Source organism: Saccoglossus kowalevskii, chromosome 13 (genome assembly GCF_978046115.1).
Source record: "Saccoglossus kowalevskii chromosome 13, keSacKowa6.1, whole genome shotgun sequence".
In the NCBI taxonomy this organism is placed as follows: Eukaryota; Metazoa; Hemichordata; class Enteropneusta; family Harrimaniidae; genus Saccoglossus; species Saccoglossus kowalevskii.
In genome coordinates, this window is record NC_140653.1 from 23,594,148 (window position 1) to 23,610,784 (window position 16,637).

At 34.4% G+C, this 16,637-nt stretch overlaps 3 protein-coding genes across 5 annotated transcripts in view; 1 reads left to right on the forward strand and 2 right to left on the reverse strand.

Moving 5' to 3' along the window:
• LOC100378252 (heterogeneous nuclear ribonucleoprotein K-like) overlaps nt 1-8,115 on the reverse strand; it is a 56,334-nt gene extending 48,219 nt beyond the window's left edge. For both annotated transcript variants that reach the window (XM_085507088.1, XM_006811651.2), the window contains exon 1: nt 8,056-8,115. The gene's annotated coding sequence lies outside the window, so the exon portion shown is untranslated. The remainder of the gene's footprint in view (nt 1-8,055) is intronic.
• LOC146735089 (uncharacterized) lies at nt 512-5,056 on the reverse strand. Its single transcript, XM_085507087.1, has 4 exons — nt 4,983-5,056; nt 4,455-4,517; nt 4,154-4,205; nt 512-3,976 (listed from the first exon to the last, which is right to left on the reverse strand). The coding sequence occupies exon 4, from the start codon at nt 3,959-3,961 to the stop codon at nt 656-658; it is 3,306 nt and encodes a 1,101-aa protein (XP_085363213.1). The 5' UTR covers nt 3,962-3,976; nt 4,154-4,205; nt 4,455-4,517; nt 4,983-5,056; the 3' UTR covers nt 512-655.
• A 206-nt stretch (nt 8,116-8,321) lies between the features above and the next one.
• Nucleotides 8,322-16,637, forward strand: part of LOC100378101 (DET1 homolog) — a 47,655-nt gene continuing 39,339 nt past the window's right edge. The window contains exons 1-2 of one of the 2 annotated variants that reach the window (XM_085507092.1): nt 8,322-8,409; nt 11,216-11,349. The gene's annotated coding sequence lies outside the window, so the exon portion shown is untranslated. Of the gene's footprint in view, nt 8,410-8,573; nt 8,710-11,215; nt 11,350-16,637 lie in introns of those variants that run through there. The other variant, XM_085507093.1, reaches the window with a different exon arrangement.

Below are 16,637 nucleotides of genomic sequence, written 5' to 3' on the forward strand. Positions count from 1 at the left end.
TTAAAAAAAACATCCAGCAACGGTTTGCATGTTGCTATGATTTGTATGTTGCCATGGTAACCAGATTCAACCACAAAAGGGCGGGCATGCCAATAAAATGGATTGCAAGATGTAAACGCAGGGGATGCATTTAATGCTTTACCAGCAATGTTGGACTAAACTTCATATAGTAGATCAGTACAATGGTCCGAAATATGCACGTTGCCATGGTAACCAAAGAAATCCATAATTTGAATAAATTAACTTCTGAATTTATTTTCAATGCAATCTTCATTCAGGAAAAAATCTTGCATATTGGCCAGGGATACATGCATTTGGTATTTATTAATAAAGTGACAAATAGTAATATTGATGTATCCCCATATACAATACAAGTTATGTTCAAAATAGGTGAAATTTGATTTTTTTTTATCCCAGTTTGTTTCTGATTTAAACATATTTCATCTACTTTGTACCAATATATTGTTTGCAAGGATGCACCATGTAGATAAATTGTTTCACAACTATGCTCTCACATACAAATATTTATTACATTTTTACACAATTTAATTTACATTATTACACAACTTAAACAAAAAAAACCGAGAGAATTCACAGTTCAATGAAAAATATCTAAATTCTATTGGAATGTTTGAAATTACTGTGTAGGTTGTTATTAAAACATCTCATCCAAAAGAAGATCTCCTTTTTTTAAGTCGCGCAACAAAGGGAAGTGCCATGTTGTTTCATCATCTTCTTCATCGTACTTGATACAGTACTCGCATTTCAACGGGTTGTCTTTATTTATATTTACAAGTGCAAGTACCCGGGCTGCAAACCACTCGATATCACTACTTCCTTCTTCAACACATTTGTGAAAAACACGTCTGTTCACTAGTAAATTAGGATCTTTCTCAAAGGAAGGCAGGAGCTCGAGTTGCTTTTTTATGCGCCGCTTTCTCCGCATTTCATGAAGCTTGGCATCCAATTTCTGTTTTTGAATGGTGAACTGAACTTCTATCTCATCAGCTTGACGCATTGATGTATGTTGTTGTGTGTCGTCACACTCTGTTGCTGGATTTCCTCTAATGATTTCTTTCAAATTATTTATTAACTCAGCTAAAGTATACTGTCTGCGTTTAAAAGATTGCTGAAAAAGTTCTTTAGCACCCTTCGATTTGAGAACTGTTTTGTGAAAATTAAGTTGCAAAACTACTGCTGCACGCTGTTCTTTTTCAGTCATGTTATTCAAATGGTCATCCACACTTGCCCACACGGAATCAATTTGGTTTGTTAATTGTACCTTTTTTGTATATTGTTTTTGTTCAGTTCTTTCTTTTTCTGCTTGCTTTTTCTTCAGAATTTCAAGTTTTCTTTCTTGAATGACCTTCATTCGTCTTTGGTATTTTTCTTTGTAGGAGGGGGCAGTGCGTCGCGCATCAGCCATAAGCTTTTCTTTCTCTATCGGATCTTTATTATCAAGCCATTCTCTAGTCTTGTTGTTGGACCACATTATGAGCGTTTCATAGCATAGTGTTGTAGCTGCCGGTTTAATTCGTACAAGTAAATCCAAGATGGCAAAATCTCTCTCTCCAGCCACATTTGTAGTTGGCACTGCTGCAACAGATGCTTGCTCTTCGTTTTTCATATTCCAATATTTACCACCAGGTAATTGGTCATCACACTGCCTTTCGAGAATCAAAAGCAATGCATGCATGATGAGTTCAAGTGCCTGTATGGTCATGGAGTCCAACTCTGCATCAGACGTTTCAGCAAACAACTTTTCATAAAGATGATCTCTGTGTACTTCTGCGTCATCTTCAGAAAACATCAGTTCACCATCCAAAACAGGAGCAGCATCTTTAGACCATCTTTCCAGCATCATCTTCATTTGGAGAAGGTGTTTATTCATGCCAAGAATTCCCTCTACTTTTTCAGTGATTCTCCAATATGGCCCAGTCACGACTTTATCTATTATACCGAGTGCTCGCAATTCAGCTATGTACACTTTAACACTCAAATCTTCAGCAACTGCAGAGAGCAAACGATTCGGATTTGGCCACTTTGCCACAAACTGCGAAATATCTGAAGAATGATAGTATACTGCTGCGGCATCATAGTAAAGAATATTAAATCGATTCCCCTTGTACGGCTGCAACATAAGTTTCTCATCTTTGGCGCTAAGGAAAGAAAGAAAATGGGATGCGACACCAGATTCTTCACACCCCCTGGGATGGAAAGCTTTTACTGCTGTACGAACAAGTCTGGCAGCACCTGATTCGCTCGTCTCCATTGCATACACTGGCTTATAGCCATCTAACGCTATATTTTCTAACAGCTTCAGGACTTTATCCGATTCGGAAGCGAAGTTTGGCAGGATATGAGCTTTACAGTAAAAGTTGAACATCTTTGTGAGTTTTTCTTTATTTGCAGATGATATAATGTCCCAGTTCTTGGTAACCTTGGGGAGTAGCTTTTCTTTCAACGCATCTATTTGTTGATTGAAAGTTGCAGAAGTGGGTCCTTGGTCAGACATAGTACTGGTCAATGATGTTATCAGCTGGGCAGTGATGGTTTCTTTGTCAGCATTGTCACTTACTATCGTGTCAGCAAGATCACCAATTGTGTCTTTGAAAGCATCAACTATATCGCTAGTAGTGCCACCAGACAGCTGCTGCATACCAAGTGTCATGGTACGGCCACTAGAGAGTGTTACTTGGTAACCTTGATAGTGTTTATGGAACTTGCTCGTTCCGTCTTGATGGAGGCAATGGTTTGAGGAACTGGACATTGCCTCAGCTACCTGAACAGCGGCAATGTGTTTAGCTTCTACCAGGAGTGTGCTTTTCAAGGCATTACTTGGAAGCCTGCCAACATTTCGTCCAGCGAGTTTCTGCAACACAGTTGAAATAACATTATTTACAGCATTCATGCTGACATTCATTGACAACAAGTCCATAACAACTTCTCTAACCTCATCTCTGTACTTTCCCTCACAGAAAGTTTCAATTTCCTCACTTTCCAAAATTTCAGCTAATTTCTGCATTTCAGCATTATCTTTTTCCAGTTCACTAATTCTTTGATGCAAGTTATTTGTCAGGGAAGAATCATCACTGCTATTCTTAGTTTTGTTCATGTAGTAGTTGAGTTTTTTTCTAAGTTTAGTTTTATCAGCTTTCAACTTCTCTATAACCAGCTTGGCATTATGCAGTTCATCATTCTTTAGACTCAGGGACTGTCTAACACTTAAAACTTCTACAGCATCGTCATTCGCTTCCTTTCTAACTTTAACAATCTCTTCCTTACTCTCATCGACTATATTCTTCAAGTTGCTGATAGTCGAATCACGGCGCTTCAATTTTTTGTTCCAATTTCTTGCCTTGTTGTTGTTCAGCCTAGTTTTCATGGCAACCAAATTTGATTGTGTCTTATCTAGAAGAGCAGCATTTTTGTCATAGTCATCTCGGAGCTTCATCAATTCATCATGTATCCCTTCACCATTGAGAGATAGTATCCGGTCATTCACTTGGTCCATTGTGTAAAGAAGGGTTGAATACTTGACTTCAAGAGCAGAAAGATTGGTGGAGAGGTCTGTGTTGTCATCTTCAACATCATTAATTTTGCGCTTCAAAATCCGATTTTCGGCAGTGGTATTGACAAGAGCTTTCGAAAGCGCAACTTCTTTTACAGTTATAGCACTTGTCAACCGACTTTCTTCATTGGATGACTTTGAAGGCAAGACAAAAACATCTTTCATAAAAAGTTCTCTAGCTGCATACTTTCTGTTACTGTTCAGTTTGCTGGTCTTCAGAAAAATGGCTTTACTTCGATTGTACAAAGTAGCATCTGATGCTCCTCCATCGCGGATAGACGGGTATTTTTTTCGTAGCTGTTCAGCAACATAATGCACACTGAAGTTTTTTTCTTGTTTGCACTGCACCACTAGATGGTATATGTCACCTTTAGTCACTGGATTAGCCATTAACAGCGCACCATTCTGAAATGTCACGTTATAGAAAAATTGATTAAACAAATTGTCTACAAATATATGCACATTATTTGAATTGATTTATATTGCATTGATAAATCATGACGCAATTAAAAAAATTTTTAAATAATAGTTTTTGTGAATAACTTTTATTTAATGTAAAGTAAAGGCTTAATATAAACTTACCAAATTGAAAAGTCTCGCCAAACAGGGCCCGGACAGGAAATATGGTAATATTCTGCAAGGTAAAATATAAATAAAATTAATGAAATCTAATAATTTTACATTATCATTTGTCAAACTTGCACACTATTCAAAAAATATAATTTAAAAAAAAATCAGCCTACATGCCATGAAAAAAATGTACTTGACAAATAGAACTAAATCAACCAGCGGACCACATTTAATTTGACAAACAGCCCCCCTCCAAATAAGTTTAATTTTCTAAATTAGCACAAGAAAATTGCCAAAAAACATTACCACTTACCTAATTAAAAGGTGTCACAGAAGATTTACAATATTAATAAATTACAACGATGAGAGTAAAAATCTGTAAGTGTAAGGAAAGAAAAAAAAAATATTGAAAAACGAAAGAAAATCACTTTTGTTTTTAAGTCGCCATAGGAAACACACAGGAAAACGCCCTCAACCATATAAACACAAACACAAACTTTTATATAAATTTCAACACACCATTCAGAATTCGAACCGTCCTAATTCGCATTTTAGCGTTTCTCCCCCTTTTTTTAGCACAATCGTGGATCAAGATCAACAAACTGAAATATATATGCGAGCGATATAAAAAATAAATGATACAATTCAACAAAGCAAAGTACCGATCGACAGACACATCGCTCGATTCGTTAGGCATTGTCAGAATTCAGGCAAAATGTGAAGCTATATCGTCCAGTATCAGCTGGTAGAACACTAAAAGTCATCCACACATTGTTAGTTATTCATATTTTATAATAAGGCCGACAAAATGACTCAAAAAACTAATAAAAACAGGCCTTACCTTTTCAGCAAAATCGAAAGCGAGAGTCTTGAAAAATGGCTGGTTCGCGTGGGTCAGAACAAAGTACCCGGATGTGAATCGACTTGAGACGTACCACTTTTAACAGGACCCAGCGCAATACTTGCGGCGCACCAATCACTAAAATATTGCGTAGTATTAAACCTATAATGATTATATTTTTTATTAATGACCCGAACGAGTCGATAATTACATAAAATAATTCCTAAAAATGTGTTGAAAATGTTAGTTTTATTGCCGTTTTCTCAATTTTCGGCCGATTTTTTCGTTCGTCCCCTCAAAATGTAGCTATAACCCCCTACTTTCCAGCGAGCCTATTTTCGTAATGGTACGTTCCGAATTAGTTTTGCGCCCATGCAGTAGAACGATGTTATGTTTCACTTGACTTAAACAAATGTTGGGGCCGGCGTACAGTGGACGCGTAAGCATGATTTTGTGCCGGTTTTCTGACTTTGCTGCTCTGTAACTCTGTAAGGGTTACTCGAAACAAAACCAAATTTTTAGGTTGTAAAGAAAATACTTACAGCAACAATAAGCGACAGTTTTTTATAGAAAATACAGGACGGAAAAATTATATTACACTAAAAACTACAAGCATAGGGTCTGTCATACACATTGTCTAACCACCAAGGTCACGTGACTGAAATCCCTAATATACCCCACAAATCTACATTTGTGTTGCTGGAATTTTAAAAACACCAACAAAAATTTAATATTCAAGAAACAAGGTTGTTGATAGGTGAAGTGATCAATACTGGTTCCATGCCTTGTTCTCTACAAGGGGTTTTAGGTGGGTGGCTCGCCCATCAAGTTTTACGGTCGCCTAGTTACTCTCAACCCCCCCCCCCCCAATGTACATCAGGCTGAAAATTATTTGCAAAAAGCTTGCATTGTTTTTCCCAAGCCTAAACAAAAGAGTAGTTGCCCAACCCTTTATTTTGCTATTGTTTCAAGAGTCCAAACATAAACAATGACCACTGGAAGTCTGCAAGCAGTTATCAAGTGTATTCATGGCAATGTGTCAATCGCCTGAATTCATTGTCGCCCACACTCACAATACGCAACTACAGTGGTTTCAAATTACAGCTGTATTTTTAATAATCGTATTCCGATCACGAAAGAAGGAAGTAAATATGAACGAAATGTATATGTACAGAAAATAAATATATTAGCAGATTGCATGTAAACTCGAAGAAAAATTAAAATTTTAGCCGCATTTACAACATTCGCTCGATTTTCATTGTGAAAACAGAACGGAGAAGGCAAACTGATGACCTTTTGGCCTACCCCATTCAGCGACCGTCTGCCACCCACCGTTGTTTGCGTTATAACGATTGAGTATCTAAGTTGCATAGGGGAACAGCGCATTCTGGGTGTTCGTGTACTGAATTCGGGAAGTGGTAAAAACACCAAACATGGCTGCCAGATTACTTTACCGCAAGTATTTGTAATCGAATACATATTTTAGTTATCTTTTCCACATACTTTTTTCAATTTATCGATTTTTTATGTTGAATCTTTCGAGAACATAGCAGATTCTTTTATTTTGTCGATTGCTAGCATTTTTTTGAATTCCAAAACAATGTGTGAAAACAACGTGTAAATGTATCGTACAGTTTCGGCATGGGCGAGTACTGATGTCCACTGATGTCACAAATAAAAATGTTATGGGTTTATTTTGACAAATTGCCCGTTTTGGTTTCGAGGACATTTTCTATCACCGATTTCAAACTTTCGTAAATATTGATATTGACCAATCTGTATTTCAAAAGATTGTAACTTGTTTCAATTAAATTAAAAAAAGAATAGTAAATAACTCTGTGTATTGCAGTTCATGACATAAACACTTAAAGCCAGGGAGTAGCTGTCTGCACATTCATCAGATGGCCATAGCACTGTCTACCCATGAGCCCTTCCTTTTTAAGCACGTGTTAATATCGCTTGGGACTCAATTCCGCACGACCCTCCCACTATAAAAGACCCCTGGCTGATCTGATTTTTAGTTTATCAGGATCAAAATTGTTTGAGAAATTGGTTTGGAGAAATACATAGAACACAACAAATGGGAACCCAGACATCAAATGCATCAAGAGTCTTGCACATGCATTCAATATTTTAAAAAGGTTATCTAATTTTAAGACAACTTTAAGACCATCACAAAATTAAATTATCAAACTACAAAAAAGTTACATTTACAGTATTCTGGATAAAGCTATTCTGCAACACAATAAATGTAGAAGAGGGGCAGGCAATACAAATTGAAGAGGGAAATTTTTTGGAATGGCTGCTCCCTCCACCTTTGTAGTTGAAATATTTCATTCAGGATTTGTATTTAGTGTATGTAAAGCATTTTTGATCTTAATATTGAGTGCCTTTCACAGAACAAACAGTACAGTTCAAGCCATGTGTCTGAATTTTCAGATGTTATTACTAGTGCATTTGAATATTTATATATCGCCCACTCATTTTCAAGGGCAGAAGGGAAATGGTTATTTTGCATTCAGAAATCACATGCAACTTTTAGCAACATCGCCATTGTAATTTATATCATCTTAAATGAAGTAATGAAATACCGTTGGGGTAATAATATCAACTTCGACCCCAAAACAGTGTCAACGCCCTGTGAACCGGACCTTGAAATGCGCAGTTGTGTGGTCAATGTAACCTCGCGTTGCTAAAACGAAACAAACAAAATACAAGCCACATACGCGCACTAATTTCTCGACATACAAAATTAACAACAAAAACGTTTCTCGGTGTAAATATCATACACACTCTATAGATTTTTAAATGCATTAGAGCCAAAATAATTCAATTTCCCATACAAGCAATGCAAACCGGGTCATACATTTATTTTTCGAAACGACTTTCTGATCAATGTCAGCCAACCACGTGATCTTTGAGCCCGATTTTTTTGGACACATGGTGGGAATGTTACGTATGTAAACCAATAAATGGATACACACCGAACTTAATAAAAAGCATGTTACTAATAAATGTATCCAAAAACGAATTTAAAGGCATGTGAGAAAGAAAATGTAGCCGGAAACTGTACCTGAATTCACCAAGTGACGAGAGGAAGCGGCGTGTCTTTTATTAACTCACCTTGTACCCTGTTTGAGAAATTACCCAGCTCTACTTACGCGATTAATACCTTTTTGAAATGAAGGAAAAAAAACAGTTCATGATATAGTCACTATTTATTAATTAATATTAGTATTAGTTATAAAATGTATAATTATTTTTCTAATTTTATTTCGCTTCCAAAAATATAATAGTTAATATTTTCAAAATATGGTCAATGAACAGGGTAAGTCTGGAATTGTGGGACAGAGTGAAAATGGCGGCGACCATATATTTTCTTTGTCCATAAAACAATTCGAGTCAGCTGATAACTGATTCGTATTCGGTGAGTAGCCGACTGTTACGTTCTTGTCAGCAGATTATCCGTTAAAATTCTCCAATTTTTTTTTTTTTTTTTAAATGTGTGTTTTATGTGCTAGATTAAATCCTTATGTTATTGCGCAGATTACAGTATTTTCGCGGGCAAATTCGATTTACCCAGAAGTACAAACATGTCCAGGTTACTGGGAGTTCAAATACGGAGAGAACGTCGGCTCGTCACTGATGGGATATATTACATGTGGTTGCATTCCAGCTAACAAACCCCCTGCATAAAAACAAAATTCTACAGCAATCTGGTTTGAAGGTAATCCCTGGTTTGAGATTTGGGGTGGAGATTTATGATTTGGCCAATTCCAAAACTAATGTTTAAGTCAATTTTTAAAGAAATAAATACATATAAATGTATGTCCGCATTAGGTTTAGATTGATTGACTGATTAATTGACTATGAATCTTTTTTTGGTTAAGTTGAGCAAGGTTACTGAAAAAAGCAACCATGAGGTAAAACTTTCAGGATGCATTCTCGTTCTGAGTACATGTCTGTGAATGTGGAGATCCTCGTTTTCATTGGTGACCTTGTTGGCACTGATTGTAGGATGTTTCTGATTTACAGTCAATTTGTCCATGGAGGTATAAACCTCCATGATTTGTCCCACTTCACATTCGTCCCAATCTTTTTCTTCTCATTTTTATTTTTAATAAAACATTTCCTGTGTCATTAGTGTCACTTTATTGTGTTTTGAGAAGTTTTAGAACATTTATATAGAACACTGACAGTGTAACTGTAACATCCAATCTACGGTGAACGCCTTGAATGACAACCACTGGCAGGCAAATACAATAAATGTTTTTTTTTTTTTTTTACAAAGTAACATAATCGATAAGCTATTTATCCTTAAACATGGTAAAAAGTTGATCCCCCATGCCAACAGCTACAATGGATCGAATAGTACAGTATAACCTAACGTTGACAAAAACAAAAAGGCGTTTGTTGTACTGGGTGAGTTAGTTGTGAGCTAACCTTAAATCTGTCGAATCAACTTTGGGACCAATCGACTTGTCAGAGAAATGGGATGGATAAATTGGAACGACTGGGGACGAATGTTATTTGGAACGAATCGACCCCTCCCCCCTATGTTTCAGCCCAGACATTTTCAAAGACGAATGATTCGGACATGTATGTTTTTTTTTATTTGAAAATACATGTAGAAAGTTTCGGCCATGGAGGTTTGTACATTAACAATAACAACATATTTATATTTATTTATTTACCTATATCTCATTTGTAATTGGCAAATAAATATACATAAACCTTGCATGTAACTTACAAGTTATCAGTAAATAAGTATAACTGTGCCATGATCATTACTATGGCCCATCCGAAGAAGATAGATACACCTGTGATGTTATGACATGGAGAGTATAAAAATTAATATTAATGAGTTAGTTGTACATACTGGTCCTGAGCATTCATTCAAATTTATATATGCAATTGTGCTTCACTTGAGAGCTCAACATTGTCTGTACCCATACTGAATGCACATGTCATAGTTTAATGTCAGCTATCTGCTATCCCAATTCAGATGCAGACCAAAATCAAGATCTTGACCTTGGTGTGTGCATCTGTATGTCCTCACATTATCTTGAACATGCTTGGACAAATCACTTTCAAACTTCCCACATACGTCATGCAACTTGGAATACATGTACACATTCATTTGTTTCTTGATTTGATACAAGAATGGTGGCCATTTTTGTGCTGACAATTTCAACAATTCTGGAACCAGATTGATCATATTGAGTTCTGATTCAAAATGGTTGACAGGTTTCAGTTTTCTATTGTATGACCTGTTGCTATTGACTTGTCCCAAAAAGTGAGCAAAGTGTGGTCAATGTCAGTTTTTGACATTGCATAACAGTGATTATAAACTTATAAAACATTTTTTCTATTGCATGCAATAAAACTATAAATGTCTGTTTTTTGTGTAGGAAATTCTGATCGCGTATTTGAAGTGTTTTATCATAATCCCTGTTGCAGTAAAAATTTCAATTCCTGATCTGTGAAAGTAATTAAAGCGAGAGGGTCGTCACCTGCGCACATGCGGGAATTGAGTCCCAAGCGATGATAACAACCCACACAAAAAACGCAAAGGCTCATGGGTAAACACTTGTTTGTAAACAATGACACGCTATGGCCATATGACGCATGAGCAGGTGACGACTCCCCTGCTTTAATCACTTACTGCAGTAAAATGATCTAGGGTATCAGGGTTATTGCAAGTTCCGTCCTGATACCTACTTGGCACTATTTGGGGAAATGACCTTCAGTCACATGAGAAATATAACTGTCAGTCATGTGAGCCGATTTCCTTTTGTAAATACTTGAAAAAAATGTAAATTTTCTCAAACTTTCTCAAACAGGCACGATAGTAAAACATCGGTACCTTACCCTTTATATCAGTGATATACAGTTTGATGCACATACTGTAACAAAAAACATTCTACATCTTAAAACCATCAAGTTGGGAAAGCTTGCATTTTGAAATTTATAATTACTCAATATTATTAATGCACATAAAAAAAATACATTTATTGTATACCACATCATTAAAATATGACTTATTTTGACCATAGATACACCTCTGTCAATTATGTAAGTGAGTGTGCTACTACCTTAAGAGAGCAAATATTTTAGCCTGCATGTAAGTTGCACCCACAACGTAAGTCTGATTTTCTCTTAATCGTATACATAGATTTCCAAGGATGCAATTCAATCTCATTTCATTAACTCCTTTCTGTTTATATTTCCAGCAAACATATCACATGCTAGAGTGAATCTAGGAAGAAGACCAGAAGATTTGCTACTACATGTTGCTGATATTTCATTGGAGGCTGGTAATTGAAGAGCCATTCTGCTGAGATCAGTGTTAAAGTATTAATAAATGGTAAGAATCTCAACAGTGGTTGTAATTATTGAATTGGGTTTGGAAATCGAAAGTGCCTGACTCTGTCACAGATCAAATTCTGCTTGTGTACATTACCTGAGACATGTTTTCATTGAATGTTTTCCAATAAAAGCTTCTCCTTTTTTTTTAAAATTTGTTGTGCCCGGCGACAGTTTTGGACATTAAATGTCACTGTTGTCTCTCCTGACTTTTTTTTGTATGTGCAAGTTGCAAGTGCTGACATATAGTGCATTTGCCACAGAAGCCATATTCATGTTTTGGGACTACACACATGACAGGGCTGTGCGGCCATCTCTCTATCAAATGGCAATTTAATGCGCTATCCTTCTGTCAACCAGGCTCGGTCGAACACAAGCACCTGCAGACCTTAATCAAGGTTCCCCCTAAGTCGCATTCATTAGTGAATGAATCTCGGCCAGTGGAATTGGCTTTGTATGGGTGGCCCACTCTCCAACTTTTTGTGCGACTGGCCTATAACATATTTTGTTACTTTGCATAGATATTTGTGTTAATAGTATGCAAATTAGACTGTCTATTGAGCATTCTAGTTTGTTCACTGTTATTAAGGATGTGTACCGGTAGTTGACATTTCTCGAGTTATTTTATTCACTATATATCCCGTCATGCATTGCTGCTGTAAATTGTAACTTGGGTACTCAACTAGGAAGTAGCCTTCTCTCAGTGGACCGCGGAATGCCAGCTAGATTGTGCCAAGTACAAATAATTTACAGTTGTCCATCAGTAGCCATAAACAGCTGTTTAGTATGGGTACAGAGAATTTCCATATATGATGAGTCGTCAAATTTAGGAATCGTGTTTTACTGTAGGTTCAAAAAGACTGCACGTTATTCTTATAACTGATTGAAAAGACAGCAAGCGCTGTGTGTACTCTGCCACATGCATGAACTTTGTCTGAATAAACAATATATCTTCTACCTACTGTGTGTGTATATAGCAGTATTTCATTGTGCAATATCAATAATGATATTGTCCTCGTATAACAGCTGGACTTCTCACCAATTTCTTGACAATCCATAATTTATTCATGTAATTTGCTGCTATAAAAGCCAATATAAACTAAAAATTACATATATTATGTATACATATACCGTATTTACTGTAATAGAACCCAATATAAACTATAAATTACATATGTGTATACATATACCGTATTTACTGTAATAGAAGTCAATATAAACTATAAATTACATGTATTGTGTATACATATACCGTATTTGCTCTAAAAGAAGCCAATATAAAATATAAATTACATATGTGTATACGTATATCGTATTTACTGTAATAGAAGCCAATATAAACTATAAATTACATATATTATGTATACATATACCGTATTTGTTGTAATAGAAGCCAATATAAACTATAAATTACATGTATTATGTATACATATACAGTCTTTACTGTAATAGAAGCCAATATAAACTAAAAATTACATATATGGTGTATACATATACCGTATTTACTGTAATAGAAGCCAATATAAACTAAAAATTACATATGTTGTGTATACATATACCGTATTTACTGTAATAGAAGCCAATATAAATTAAAAATTACATATATTATGTATACATATACCGTATTTACTGTAATAGAAGCCAATATAAATAAAAATTACATATATTGTGTATACATATGCCGTATTTGCTATAATAGAACCCAATATAAACTAAAAATTACATATATTATGTATACATATACCGTATTTACTGTAATAGAAGCCAATATAAACTAAAAATTACATATATTGTGTATACATATACCATATTTACTGTAATAGAAGCCAATATAAACTAAAAATTACATATATTGTGTATACATATACCGTATTTCCTGTAATAGAAGCCAATATAAACTTTAAATTACATGTGTGTATACATATACCGTATTTCCTGTAATAGAAGCCAATATAAACTATAAATTACATATGTGTATACATATACCGTATTTACTGTAATAGAAGCCAATATAAACTATAAATTACATATGTGTATACATATACCGTAATTACTGTAATAGAAGCCAATATAAACTAAAAATTACATATATTGTGTATACATATACCGTATTTACTGTTATAGAAGCCAATATAAACTATAAATTACATATGTGTATACATATACCGTAATTACTGTAATAGAAGCCAATATAAACTAAAAATTACATATATTGTGTATACATATACCGTATTTACTGTAATAGAAGCCAATATAAACTATAAATTACATATGTGTATACATGTACCATATTTGCTGTAATAGAAGCCAATATAAACTATAAATTACATATGTGTATACATATACCGTATTTACTGTAATAGAAGCCAATATAAACTAAAAATTACATATATTGTGTATACATATACCGTATTTATTGTAATAGAAGCCAATATAACTATAAATTACATATATTGTTTATACATATACCGTATTTACTGTAATAGAAGCCAATATAAACTGTAAATTACATGTATTATGAATACATATACCGTATTTGCTATAATAGAACCCAATATAACTATAAATTACATAATTATTTTGTGTATACATATACCATATTTGCTGTAATAGAAGCCAATATAAACTGTAAATTACATATATTATGAATACATATACCGTATTTGTTGTAATAGAAGCCAATATAATCTAAAAATTACTTGTATTGAATATGCAACTTATTTTGACCATAGACACATCTCCATCATTCAAGTAATTGTATGATAATTGTAGAGCAAGTAAGATGATGTTTGTTGTACATAGTTACCTTTTCACCACCAGACTTTCTTGCTCAAATTTTTTTGCACATTTTCTTATATTCTTTAATATTTCTGGAAAACATTTGGCTATTTGTGTCCCTATCTTCTGAAGGAATGTACAGACTATCAACAAGACTATTTTGTGAATTTGTGATGAAAAGAACTGGTGGTGAAAAAGTTCATTAACCTTAATCTCAAAAATATTTACTTTACTGGATTAAGATAACAATGGAAAACAAAGGCAGGTTAATAAATTGGATATTCCGGTTTCGACTATGATCCATCTAAGAGACTTTTGTAGCAAGATGCTATTACATGGGTTGTATTCTATACATTTCAATACCTATTATTTAGAAAATTGGCCAATTGACTAGTGTTTTTGTGTTACCTGTTCAGCTCTCCATTTTTAAACTCAGTAATTTTTAAGCTTGTAAAATAAAATATTGTAATTTCATCATAGGAACAGTTTATTGTATTTCATGAATGACACTGAGGGAAAATTTCAATGACTATTTCACTCAGAAATGGTGACCATTGAATACAGCTCGCAAGCTAAACTCATGTTTACATGCTGTAATATTTGTATTACATGTCTCACGGATCAGGCCAGACTTTTTTTATAAGGCAATTTGAGGAGGGCGAAAAAAAAAAAAATTCTTTTTTTTTCATTAGATTTGTGTAATTCTCAAAGAATTATAAGTGAGATCATTGATCAGAGAGAAGAAATGAAATAAAATTTTATTCCAACCTTGTTTCTCATTTGCGAGAGACTTCGGTACTTTGATCATGATACTCACACAAAAATGCAACTTGGGTTTGTTATGCGGCGAGCGAAAAAAAAATGTTTTTTTTTAGCAATTTTTTGCACTTACAAGTCGGCGGGCGAGATAAATTACGCTGAAATAAAATTTTATTTTTATTTCATTTTCGGCTACTGTTCATTCGATGGGTTCGTGAAACAAGGGACAATAAAAGTCTGGCCTGATATACATAAATTTAAATCTTCAAAGCAACTACATATAAACAAAATCCAACGAAAAATAATGTTGCTATTTTGGTGAAGCATAGCAACAGTTTGTACAATTGCCAATGATTAATACAATTTCTAATGGACCACAAAATATTCTAAATCGTGTATGAAATTTAAGTTAAGCATATAATAAAGTACCAAAAAAATATTAATTTTTAGTCTGGCAGGAGGCAATACCAATTCATACAAGAAATAAAAATTGGAAATATGATAAGAAAATCCATATCAGGGTTGTCTCCATGGTAACATTGCCACATACAATTGCGATTGTTCTGGGCAAGGCATTTTAACTTGAAATTTATTGAATTCATTGAAAAACACATTTCATTCATACTTGCAATGTTTGCGTAGTTGAATACGTCTAGATCTGAATTCATAGGAATTGTTGCACTGGCTTTATAAATAGGGAGGCAAATATGTAAATTGGTGCAAAGCACAATAGATCTAATATAATTCACTTCTCTGTATGAACAATTATTTTAATCTTCAAAGATTTCAGAATTTAAATCCAGCTTGTTCCAATAATGAAAACAAATTTGATATTGGGTGTGCTATATAAATTACCTATCTTGCAGAACAGTCATATTTAGTATCTCCAGCTGGCATCTAAAATAGGATGTTTGGTTTCATTCCAAATGCATGTGATTAAAAATGCTAGTGAGAATATTTTAAACTGATCTAGCATCTTATAGTTAAAAGGTGGTGGTCGTTGTGACCAATACGGTACTACACATACCGTATTTGCTCTGTTAGATGCACATCTCCAGTAGAAGTGCATATAAACCTAAAATCACATTTACTGTGTAGTGAATTATTAAAATATTACTTATTTTGACCATAGAAACAACTAATTTACATAAGCACATGTGTTACTAATAGAGCTTATTAGGATGAAACCCAGGTTCATGGCATATTTTGGGACATTTTTTGAGTGTGCATATTTTCAAATGTTGCAAGGTTGTCTTCACACTAGTAAAACAAAATAGTTAATTTTGTACTTTTGTAATTTTGTGCTAAATATTAAATAAAAATGCGACGATAAACAGCTACGTGTGTCATTGTTTTTCTGCAAGCTTAACGGCGACAGAGGATTATGCAAAATCACTGTCTCTTGTTGAAAGTTCTATGCATGCTCCTCGCAGTCATAACATCAACAACATGGCTGCTGCGGTGCTAACACGTATATATCGTAAAAAGTTTCTCAAAAAAATAGAAAACCTGGTCCGCAAAAAAACAAAAAAAAACACATGAATGCAGAGGTACAGTTCGACCTAAAATTATCTGATGATGGTTCATATTACGACCAAGTTGTTTTCTTGAGTTCTGACTTTGATCATGATGACGCTTTGGACCACAGTTTGTGTTCTGACGAAGCAGCAATGCCCTCCAATAAATAAATATTACATGAATAGACGTCTTTTTTGAGTACAAATCATTTTGTGTAATATATTCATAGTTTAG

Coding starts and splice junctions, on each gene's coding strand:
- LOC146735089 (XM_085507087.1), bottom strand. CDS start 3,961: ATGGCTAATCCAGTGACTAAAGGTGACATATACCATCTAGTGGTGCAG.